General features: G+C 37.2%; 1 protein-coding gene across 1 annotated transcript in view; it reads left to right on the top strand.

The window, feature by feature from the left end:
* Positions 1–12,631, top strand: part of LRP1B (LDL receptor related protein 1B) — a 754,577-nt gene that overhangs the window by 726,359 nt on the left and 15,587 nt on the right. The window contains 5 exon segments of the mRNA XM_033164188.1: positions 908–1,033; positions 1,651–1,815; positions 3,955–4,116; positions 6,857–7,031; positions 7,740–7,844. Of these exon segments, the coding sequence (XP_033020079.1) occupies positions 908–1,033; positions 1,651–1,815; positions 3,955–4,116; positions 6,857–7,031; positions 7,740–7,844 (733 nt within the window).

Below are 12,631 nucleotides of genomic sequence, written 5' to 3'. Positions count from 1 at the left end.
ACTGTATTTTTTCGTGTATAAGACTAGGTCCCCCCCCTAAAGAATAATGTCTAAAATTTGGGAGCGTCTTATACATGGATAGATCTCTCCCCTTCTTTCTTAAACCGGAGTCCCCAAAAATATAGATGGGGCGTCTTTAAATGGAAAAATATGGTAATTCCTCACGTGTTATGCTCAGCCCTACCACATGATAACTATGGAGTGCACAAAAGGAGGAAAATACAGATATTAAAGCATTAGGAGAAAGGGTCTGGGATGATGCAACAAGTAAGTAAATATATGCAGCAAAATACCAAAGCTAATGCTCCTCAGTGCCACAGCCCATGCAGCTGAAATATGACCACAGCTCAAGGTTTAGGGGCCTCAGCTTTGTTTTCATTTATGCAATGGACGCCCAATTATATCATTAAGATAGATACAATGCAGTCTTAAACATCTCAACTCAGAAGCAAGTCCCATTGAACTTAATCTGAAGAGACAGGTATATGATTCTGTTGTCGGTCATGTGCTTTAATGCCTCCTGTTGAAATCAATACACTTAAAAATTATTTTGACTGGATTGTTTTCTAAGTAGAAAATTCTCCAACCTGTCATTTTTCTGTATCGGAGTTTTTTATTTTCTGCATCACAGGATTTTAAAGGAGCATTAATCTTAATTAGTTGACGACGGTTAGTAATACTTATTAAAATAGTAATAGAACAGCAGATTGCTTTAGAAAATATTCACTGACAAAAATACTATTTCTGGAATTAAATGCATTGCTAATTATATAAAGCACAAGTTGATTCATAGAAATTTGTTCAGGGCATGACTCTTAATTAATTTAAGGCCTTGGCATATTTGTTTATTCTTTATTTCAGAAATAATCCATTTATGCATTTCTGATTTTCCTCCCTCTTCAAACAGCACTCAATCCTTGTTTGGAGTTTACCTGTGAGTTCCTCTGTTTACTCAACCCTTCAGGTGCCGCTTGTGTATGTCCTGAAGGAAAGTCATTGTTTAATGGAACATGCAGTGATTTGAGCATTTTAGGTGGGTATTATAATTTACTCAAGAAAAGGTGAATAAGATTGTTAATGTACAGCTGCTAACTTGTTTGTCTCCTTTTTGGCAAATGGCCAACAGGAGAACCTTGCAGAATTCTGAATTTCAATTCCTGTAGTTTTGCATATAAACATCTAAGAACTAATGGATGAGTTTTGAAAAACTGTAACATTTCAAAAACTGTAACAATTTCAGAAAAAACTTACTAAATTGCATGAAATGCACGGAGAATTGGAAAGTGTTAACTCTGATTTGTGCTTCTCTGCTAAAATCTGAGATTGCACATTCATTTCAGTCGTTGTATAATAGATCAGAGCAAGAATTATTATTATTTCCTACAGCCATATCATGTTATGGATATGGAAATGTAACCGTGTTAGGAGGCACTAATATACAAAATCATTCCTGTTGCATCAATGCATATTTTTTCCAAGGTGAAAAGTAGCTGACATACATTATTTGTAAAGGCAAATATGCACATTTTTGCAAGATTTCTGAAATGCTCATAGCTCACATGATTCACGTCATTCTAGCATTCATTTTCTTTCAATGCTTGGATTAACATTTATAGGAATTTGATCTGCATGTTTATGCTTTAAGTACAGATGATACATGTAAGCTGACTTGTGAAAATGGAGGAAGGTGTGTTATTAATGAAAAGGGTGATCAAAGATGTTACTGTTGGCCAAGTTATTCAGGGGAAAGATGTGAAACTAACCACTGTAACAACTATTGCCAAAATGGAGGAACCTGTGTAGCTTCTGTCCTTGGTGAGTATTTATACCATTTTTCAATGAAAGGTTTTGGGTTTTTTTTTAAGTTTCAGTAGTTGATGAAATACACAATTTGAAGTTATATTATTATTACTATTGTTACTGTGCCATGTATTTTGATTCAGATACATACTAAAAAAATATTAAAATCCAATGTCCAAATGCACATGTATTATACAGGAATAAATAATCCTGATAAAAGAATGTACATGCACAGGAATAACTTCCATATCTATGGATTCTTCCAATGCGCCCCAAGAAAAAAATGTTGCGATGAGAGTATAGAGCACCCAAAACCGACAACAAGGCTTAATTAAAAAGGGTCTCCCCTTTGGAGACAGGAATGCAGTTCAGGGGCCCTTTCCCACTTCATGGCAGGTAGAACAGGGAGGTATACAAATGATATTGCACCTGTCAATCTATGGATCAGACATATTACTTGGTATAACAAGTAAACAATTAGGCAAATTGCATGTTATTATTCATTGTGTGCTAGGGGTTAAAATTGTGCTACACAATCTTGTAACTTATAGATCTTCATTATCTGGACACAAATGTTAATTTGTTAAGCAAATCTCACCAGCAACTCTTAGATTTATTCATTAGTGGTTTACTTACAGTTAAGCCCTTTTGTAAATTCCTCTGTGGACAACATGTAAGTAGAGTTTGAGGCAGTTTTAATTAAAATGTATAAATTTCTGACAGTTGTATCGAACTGTTATAAGTGACCGGAGAAAATGTCATCTGTTAATTAAAAGCGTAGCTCTGACAAACATAATTAAAACCTAAAGCTGTAATACTGTTTTCAAGAAAACCAAAACTAGTAAGAATTTTGAAGAACAATAGCAAATGTTTATGAAAAGTGTACTTTACTTTTTCAAGAATTAGTGTCCAAAATACAACAGTAGAAATGATTTTATTGAACTCAGTAACATATAGGATTAGATCCACATATTTGTAAGAAATAGGGAGAGGGCAGAAGCTGACTGTCCTGCCCCCTACTCTCCTTGGTAACCCTTGGACATGTAAATCCCTCAAAGGACAGAGCTATTGAATGGGGTCAGTTGTAGTATGAGGAGCTGAGAGGAAAAGGGGATCCCAGAGAAGCAGGAGCTCAGAGTTACCTGGCAGTAAGTACCATTGAACTGAATGGGACTTACTCCTAAGTACACATGCATAGGATTGAATGTGGTAACTAGAATCTTATATTTTATTACCAGTTATCAGCTGAGAGTGCCATACCTGTGTGCCCAAACACCCATGATGAAAAGGAAGCTCAGGGGAACCTCACATTTTGCAGAAGGCTTTTTGTGAGGATTGGTTCACACACTGGTTCCCAATCCAAACTACAGTGCAAGTCTCCACTTATTTCTATAGAAAGCTCTCATTTTTATCCCTTGAAGGGAGACACTGTTTATAAGTCTGTGCTTGCTAATGCTAGAAGCCTTCATACCAAGATGGATGAAGTGGAGACCTTGGTCTTGGATGACAGCATTGATAGAGTGGGCATAAATGGAAACCTGGTAGAAAGGAAAGAACCAGTGGGGCATGGTTATCTCTGAATATAAACAATCACTAAGTCAAATAGGGCATTGAGACCAGCAAGCTGGAAGTGCCAAAAGGGGCAGACTCCTCTACAGTATTGTGGTTGGTGATAGTGAGTGTAGTTTGCCCCTAGTGGGCCAACGTTTGATGCCTAGTGTGCCTCATTAGACTTGTGGGCCATAGGTCCTTCCCTGCTGTCTTTAAAATGAATTTGCTATCATTTAAGACACTAGATCCCTAATCAAGAAGTGCCTCATTGAGGCCCTGTATATTCTGTTCAGGGGGAAAAAAAACATACTTCATAACCCTTAAATGTTAAATGAATTTAAGAAGAATTTTATATTTGTGTAACAGAAACAGGGGCCAAAATAACTGATTGTTCCTCCATTTCACTTATGGATCTGCTGTTATTCTTTCTGCTAATATTATTAAATTTAAGTTTCCTTTATTTGAGTAGTAATTCTAAAATGTAGTTGTACATGGCATGAATGATAACTGGTCTGTAACATACATTTTTTTCTTAACTACACTTATATATTTTTCAGTCGAAAATACATACTTAGTTTCACAAATTCAATTTCTGTCTTCTAGGAAGGCCTACATGCAGCTGTACAGTGGGGTTTACAGGCCCAAACTGCAACAAAACAGTTTGTGATAATTTTTGCCAAAATGGGGGGACCTGCACGGTCACTGCTGGAAATCAGCCCCGTTGCCATTGTCAGACTGAATATACTGGTGACAGATGCCAGTATTGTAAGTATTATCAATATAAGGCAGCAAACTTAAAGCTTTGCAGGTTTAAAACATGAATAGTGACCTGCGTGAACTGCAATTTTTTAATTAAAAAAAACACGATAGCTTCTTCTAGACACTTCAGGGCAGCCAACATATGTAATAAAACCGTATACAGTGGTACCTCTGGTTGCGAACGGGATCCATTCTGGAGCCCCGTTCACAACACAAACAGAGCACAACCTGAAGCGCCATGTCTGTGCATGTGCGCGGTGTGATTCGGTGCTTCTGCGCATGCGCGAAGTGCCGAACACGGAAGTAACCCGTTCCGGTACTTCCAGGTTCGGTGCGTTCGTAACCCGTGCTACCCTAATCAGACAATCAAAATAGGAACAGAACTATCATCAAGCAGCCAGTGCTGTTATGTACAATTTTAAAGCTCCTGAAAGGCCTGCTGAAACCAGCCTTTACAAAGCTTTCTAAAATAAGCAGGAATGAACACACACTGGACAGAGAATTCCAGAGTTTGTTGAGCCACCCTCTGAGAAAGTGATTTCTGTGCCTTGCATTGTTTTCATAACCTTCAAAGAGTAGGCTCTTATTTATATTTTTTATTGTATCCACATCATGGCATGTAACTCGTTACAGCCATAATTTAAATCCATGGGCATAGCCAAGGGGGGAGCGGGCGGGCAGGGGGGACAACTGCCCGCCTAAATCAATCAAAACCAATACGAATCTGAGGTTCTGCCCCCCCCCCCTAACAAAAATCCTGGCTATGCCCAAGTTTAAATCACAACATCCACCATTAATAAAAAGCACAAAAACAAAGTTGCAAACTAATAAAACGATTCAAAGCCATGAAGTATTTAAATTTTTCTTACAAATACTGTAAAATTGGAAGAGCCAGAAGAAAACCTTGGAACAGTTCTGATACAATGAATTATTATATTATACTAAAGTATTTCATTTGTACAACAAGATCTGTCAAACAGTAAAAGAAAGAAAGAAAGAAAATCACATGCATCTTAAATAGAATTTTCATTGAGCACATTTATAGTAGGCAGACTATTAAATAAATACAAAGCTTTTAATGAAAAAACCCCAGCAATAATTGTGATTCTGTTCTTCTTGGTATTGAATAAACTCTATGGATCCTAAAATAACTTGAGTTGGGTATTTGAAAACAATATAGTGCATAAATCAATGCAGACAGACACACAGTTTAAGGAAAAAATATTTACTTGAGGCTTACTCAAAAGCCAGACAAATTGTTTCTGGTTGACTGCTTCTGCAAACATCATTTTTTTAAAAAAAGAATTCATTTAAATGTAAATTTAAGGGTACTCGCTACACTGTGTGTTGATTATCAGATTTGAATGTCTGCTGACATAGTCTAAAATAACAGCATATTTCAGATAAACTAAATCCATTAATGAGCAAATAAAAGTAAGGAGAAGGAAGGGGTGTTATTTATTTAAAGCTTCCAAGGATTTGAGAATTATTTATTGTAAACAGTTGTTGCCTAGATATATATTAGACTTTGTGGCTTATAGTAGAGAACAATTACCTCCAAATAGGCTTATGTAGCTTATCACTTATTCATTATAAAAAAACAACACTTACAACACCATTATGGCCTTGATATGTTCCTCATGCATTGTTGGAGTAATTTTACAATAATCGTGTAATGCGAGCCAGTAGTATTATCCCTTAAATAGGAGTGGAGCAAAATTTTAAATCAAAATTTTGAGAGAGTCAGTGTGGTATACAGTGAGGGTGGGAGGTCAGGGTTCAAATTTCTGCACCGGCACGAAGCTCACTGAGTGACCTTGGGCCAGTCACGATCCCTCAGCTTGTATGTGGAAACCAGTGCACACTCTCCTAAATGTATACCTACGCCACCCCTTACATACACAATCTCACAGATTGACACAAAAGCATGACTTATTATAAGAGAAAGTACATACAAACTAAATGCACAGTAACTAATGTAAATTTACCATATATTATATATGCAGGGCAGCAATTATAACAAATACATTCACACACGGTAAAGAGAAAGCAAGGTGGTTTGAGCATAGCCTTGTGTTTTTAAAACCCAAGACACCTGTAAGCAAAGTTTACCTATTCTAGCTCTTGATAGGCTGATCCTGTAACAATGGAAAATGTTAGTGCAATCCTTGAGAGCAGTGTGGAAGGTACAGGAAATCGTTGGAGCTGTGTCAACTAGCCAAACACGGCCAAAAATATGGGTAGATATTAAGTGGGTTTTCAAACTCTATGGGTGAGCCTGTATTAAGGAGGGGTTTGATGAGGTATATAAGTGGGGAGCTTAATGGAAGAAGACTTTACTTGATACCTAAGTGATACCCATCTTTGTCCAAAGAAAACCCAAATCTGTAGATTGAAGACACAGGGTCTGTGCATTTAGCAATCTTCTGACAGTCAAATAGTTGGTCTTCCTAGTGATTCCTGTCACGTCTGCCCAACAGGTAAGGTAAAAGGGTAATAGAAAAGGCAGTTCCAATGCAACTCTGTGGTCGTGTCAACCACAGTGAGCCAAAGTGAATGCTTAGTCAGGGAATAGTGGTAAGACTTATTTGTCATAAATGAAAAAAGACCATTGGCTTACTTATTGAACTGCCTTGTGTTGTGAGAGAAGCTGCTGGTATAATCAATCTATTAAGATGCTGTGTTTAACAATATACTGTATTCTATTTTTATTACTTGTAATATAGAAAATGTTAATTCGTTACAGATGTTTGCCATCATTATTGTGTTAATTCTGAATCCTGCACCATTGCTGATGATGGCAATGTAGAATGTGTCTGTCCTCTACGATATGAAGGTCCAAAGTGTGAAACAGACAAATGTATAAAATGCCATGGAGGGCAGTGCATTCTGGACAAGGAAAGCAATGACATAATGTGCAAGTAAGTCTACATTATGATAAATAGTTAAATAGGAGGAAAATATTTTAACAGTGCAATGCCTGCACAGTTAATCAACATGTATCAAAATAGTGGCACACAGTATGACTGACTACTTGTGTATCAAGCCAGTGGTTCAAATGTACTTGAACTTGAGTTGGTGCCATATATATGAGATTTTAAAATACACACCAATTGTTCTGATCGGCACAGAGATTCAAAACGAGCCAGAAGGCAAGAAGAACAAATATCCCAGGAAATTGTGTGTGTGTGTCTGTGTGAATGGGAGGGATGAAAATCATTAGTACGTTCCACTTCCCTGCTAAAAATGTGACATACTAATCAGTGACTTCTGGTTCTTACCTGGATATAAATTCACATCCTTCAATCATTCGCCTCAGAATAAGGACCTGGGCATGAGTAAGTCAGTCTGCTGTTTTCATATCACACAATTAGGATAATTGGCATGTGTTTTACTATGGAACTGTCAGGACCATCCAGATATGAACAATTTGCTTATCTTCGGATATTTATTTATTATCCAAGGGCTTCTGACCTTCCTATCCATTATCTTTTTTTTCAACCTTGTACAATCAAATAACTGACAATGTAAACAACAAGGGTTGGTAGTGACTATCATATGACTTTGGTTTCTAGAATCTGCATTCAACAGTAATAGCGTATCTAACAGTAATTATGTTTCCCCTATAGCTGCACAAATGGAAAGATTGCATCCAGTTGTCAATTATGTGATGGTTATTGCTACAATGGTGGTATATGTCAGTTGGATCCAGAGACAAACATACCTGTCTGTCTGTGAGTATGCTACTGTATCTGACAATTATTAGAACATTTTTACACCCAATCAATTCCTTGTGCCATTTTATCTTCTTTTCTTACCAAGTGTGGTGGTGATGATTTTTTTTGCTGATCCAGGTCTTTTTCTTCTTTTTTTGACAGTTTTCAGAGTTTTAACTGGAAATGATAGAGGGGTGATTGGCATCTTTAATTACATAGTATATGTTATAACTGCTCTTTGTACCCACTTGAATTAGTGCATAGATAGATATGCTGAGCATATTTTCTCCTTGTACGTTTTAGCATCAAATGTGTATATCTATCTATCTACTATCTATGCATTTAAAATATGTTCGGCAAAAAAAGGCAGAATATTTATTTATTTAGCTGTATTTTACTGAAATTCTGCAGATGCTCTGTGGGATTTAAAAGTCAGCGCTGTGACCAGAAAGTGAACCCTTGTGATTACTACTGTCAGAATGAGGGAATTTGCACTTTAACTGCGTTTAATGAACCGAGATGCAAGTAGGTTTAACCTTCCACTTAATGCTGCGCATTTTGTGACATCATTTCAGGCCACAGTTCATTGGTTCACATCATGCACATCCATATACATTTCACAATTTATACTTAATCTCAGGGTTCATTTGTGCAATAAAATGTAGCTTTTGTGTAGTCTTGCTAATGAGTGTGTTAAAATAGTGTCAGATAGACTATTGCTATATTATTAGAACAGGATATTATACTACTATTTATCTACATAATGACAATAAGGTGACACGTCAGGAGGTTCATAATTACGTCTATATTCAAATAGCTTGAAGTTTATAAAAATGCCAAACTACACATAAATACATCATTTGATATTCTAAAACCTTACACTTTAATTCTACAATGTACAGATTAATTGAACAAGGGAAGCAGACAGTTTGTCAGCTATTGGAAGTGATAAACATCTTAATCAATGTAATAGAAAAGAATTTTTAAAGCAATTACTCCAAACAACAACAAATTAGAAGATCTGCCTTATCTCTTTACTATGTACAATTTATCTTCCTTTATTGCCAACTTTTAATCACAATTCAGATATGTAGATCAAAAACATGAAGCTACACTTGTCTTGTGCAACAGGAAAATGAATTATCTTGAATTCGAAACTCTCCTTTCTATTGAGACTAGGTGCAATCCCACACATAATCAAGTATGCTTAAACCAAGTGATAGAAATAAGCATAAAACATACACTGTATTTTGTGGGCATAATTTAGGGCTGCCGCATATCACTGAAAGCAACATTTTATTATGGTGGGGCCACTTTGGTACCCTAATGTTTGAAAGCTGCTTCCCATTTGGATTGCCTGAGGAGCATGGAGAACCTTACACACAATGTGACACATTCCCGATGGGTGCAGCTATGTGCTCGTGCCAATCCGTAGACTTAGCAGTCTTAAAATGGAGCATATGCCATGTAAAGGTGCTGCTGCTGCTGCTGCTGCTGCTGCTGCAAATAAACAGTTCTCAACTTGGCCATTTTCATTTTTCGCAGTTCAAACATTCTGCCAGCAGCCTGCTGGAAGTATGGCATGTCAAGTTTCTCTTTCTTTCTTTATATATGGATCTCCTTTGTGTACAGACTATCAGTGAAGAAGTTTAGTAAGAAAAAGGTTGTTTTTAAGATGTGAACTAGACATTATATAAGGCATGTTTGGCATCTAGGGTGTGCTATGTTATGTATCCCCCAGCATAAATCTTACTTTTCCTTCGAGTATGTCCTGCCAGAGTATTTTGTGTACCCATTCGCTATTTTATTTGCAAGTATTTACTTATGTCAAGTGCACTTACAGTGCAATCCTATACATATCTACTCAAAAGTAACCCCACAGAGTTCATAACTCTTTTAAAGTTATTTTTAAAGAGCCAGTGTGGTGTAGTGGTTAAGAGCAGTAGACTCGTAATCTGGGGAACCGGGTTCGCATCTCCTCTCCTCCACATGCAGCTGCTGGGTGACTTTGGGCTAGTCACACTTCTCTGAAGTCTCTCAGCCCCACTCACCTCACAGAGTGTTTGTTGTGGGGGAGGAAGGGAAAGGAGAATGTTAGCCGCTTTGAGACTCCTTCGGGTAGTGATAAAGCGGGATATCAAATCCAAACTCTTCTTCTTCTTCTAATAAATAAAGCCCACTATATTATAGAATACTTTATCCAGAGTGATACTATTGTTTTATTTCAGGAACCTTTTCAACCTGTGGGCCACATTCTCTTGTAGGGAAACCTTCCAGAGACCACATGCCAATGGTGGATGGGGTCAAAGAGGGTGAAACCATGAATGCAACTCTTACCTTTTAGCAGCAGGCTGCATTCCAGCTACACAAACACACACCACTCTCTGTCTAGAGATACATGAACCAGGCAGTAGGGCTGGGCGATACCTGGTTTTTGAACATCGTGATATACTGAAATATCACAATGTCTTGAAACTTTGTAGGGGCATTGGCAGGCTTAACGGTTTCCCCCCCACATCCTAATTTTTGCTGGTGCCTGCTCTTGTGATTCTCTACCTGCTGCAGGGAAGAGCCGAGCAAGCAGAATTAACAGAGGCTGCAGAAATCAAAATCTCATAGTTTTCCCCACATTGTGACTTTTGCATAGCACACACTTCATGATTCATGATATACTGCTACATCAAAGAATATCATGATATGGATTTCAAACTGGTTTTGGACAATATATTGATATATCGCCCAGCCCTACCAGGCAGGAAGCATTATTCCAATTCAAGGATGCATTCCAGACAGCCAAAAGGACTCGAGGAGGATGTGGAGTAGAACTGGGGTGAGGGGCATGTCCTGAGGAAGTGGTGTGGCCAGGCAGAAAGGTATGGAGGGCTACTTTCAGTTCCTGAGCTCAAGAGTGTTCACCCCTATTTTATTTGCAGTAGCTCCCAATATTTTGCCATGACCTGAAGCATAAGCATGACAGAGTTTGGGAAGTTTTAAGGGATATTAAGCAAGGAATATATTCCTAAAAACTGGAGTTCACATACATGGTGTGTATTATAGAGGGATGGATAGATCCCTCCCCATGACAGCAGGTCTAATAAGATAATTTTAAAAGTAACTATAAACCAAATTGGGCACCTTTCCTAGAAAATGGAAGGAATATTCAGTCAAAGAATAGAACTACAAAAGTTATATAAGATCCCAGTTTAGGATTCCACTGCTTAAATTTGATATTTTTCAAGTCACATGAAAAGGTAGCAATGCTGAATTTAAAAATCTGCCTTAAGGCTATACCTTTGTTACTCTAGCCTGATGAAGATTTCTGGAAAACTCATAAGCTTGCACACTACTCTGCGACATTTTGGCCTTATAAAGGTACTGCCCTAAGATGAGTTAAGAGGTTTATTATTGAATCTCATAGAATGTTGTCTTTCATCATCTGTTCTTTATAAAATGATATGTAAACTGGCAATATTGAGTTATACTTCCTCTTTGAAGCTAAATACAATAAAAAGGTTCTCTACTATGGTTCATCTAAACATGCATGGCTGCCCAAATAAATCCAAGGCACACAGATCCAAAGTAGACCACCCTTTCTGTCTCCCTTATAAACACTGTAATTGCTTCCTGAAGCATCATCATCATTTTACATTAACCAGCTCATTTCATTTGTCCTAAGCCATATCATCCTGAATATACAAATCTACTCTACTCAAATGTGAAGAAAGGTTGAAGACCAACCCAAGACGCATTAGTTTCCTAATGTAATCAACAGAAAATGATCATAGGCATTATCTTAATTATCTTAGACTGAACTCATTGGGATCTGCTGTTCAGTGGATATGTACAAGACTGCCCCGTTAAATCATTAGATCGCTCAGATATCAGTGAATCATAAATATACGCAAAACACTCCTTTTATGAATGCCGCTTTAGTTAAGTACACTGCAGAATGGCAAAATTCCGTCAGTGCTTCAGCCTACAATGTGGATTGAATGTTTACCCTTAAAAATTGATATGGCTCTTGTAGAAAGCCATGGTTCTCATCAAACGTATTTTATGAATGATATGAAGCATCCATATGCATTCATCTATACCTCTGTCAAGTAAGTGAGGACAGAACTGTACAATACAACAACAATCACTAACATTTTCTTAACCATTTCACAGTCAATGGATTCTTTTGTAAAATACTACAGTACTCTGCAGCGTACTGAACCATAACAAGTTTATAAGAACATTTTAAAATTAAACAATATTATCAAAAATATTGGTTTTTTTCCCTTCAAAATCAGGCCCTTTAAAATGTACAATTTTTAGTCTAGAATTGGCACAAACCTTTTTCCAGCACAAATTCTGCAGAATCTTTTCAGATAACTCCAATCACAAAACTCTGTTTCTGTAAGCACTGACTCAAGTGAATCTATGAATATATTTCAGAAAATTATTCTAAGGATAAAATGCTCTAATCATGTGATTGCAGTATGTAAATAGTAGGTTGGATTCAAAAGGTTCCCCTCCTCTTGCAGAGGAAGCTTCTTTTGTTTGAAAAAAGGAACCTTTAGCCCAGTGGTCAGATCTGCACTTTATTGCTGCAGGCAAGTTTTTGCAAATTTCCTCTTCTTCTTACCACCCCCTGCACCCTCTAAAACTCTGGTCTGGAGGATTGGGAGATCCTACAGAAAAGTGTTGGAAGTAACATTGTGAGGGAAATACAAGGCAAGGATAGTACCATTACAAGGAACCCTTTGCTGCAACTAGTCTTCTGTTTACAGAAAGTAGTCTAAACCACAACCAACAATTCTAAT

Source organism: Lacerta agilis, chromosome 1 (genome assembly GCF_009819535.1).
Source record: "Lacerta agilis isolate rLacAgi1 chromosome 1, rLacAgi1.pri, whole genome shotgun sequence".
In the NCBI taxonomy this organism is placed as follows: domain Eukaryota; kingdom Metazoa; phylum Chordata; class Lepidosauria; order Squamata; family Lacertidae; genus Lacerta; species Lacerta agilis.
Note: the sequence above shows the minus strand (reverse complement) of the source record. Positions and strands in the feature narration are given on the sequence as shown.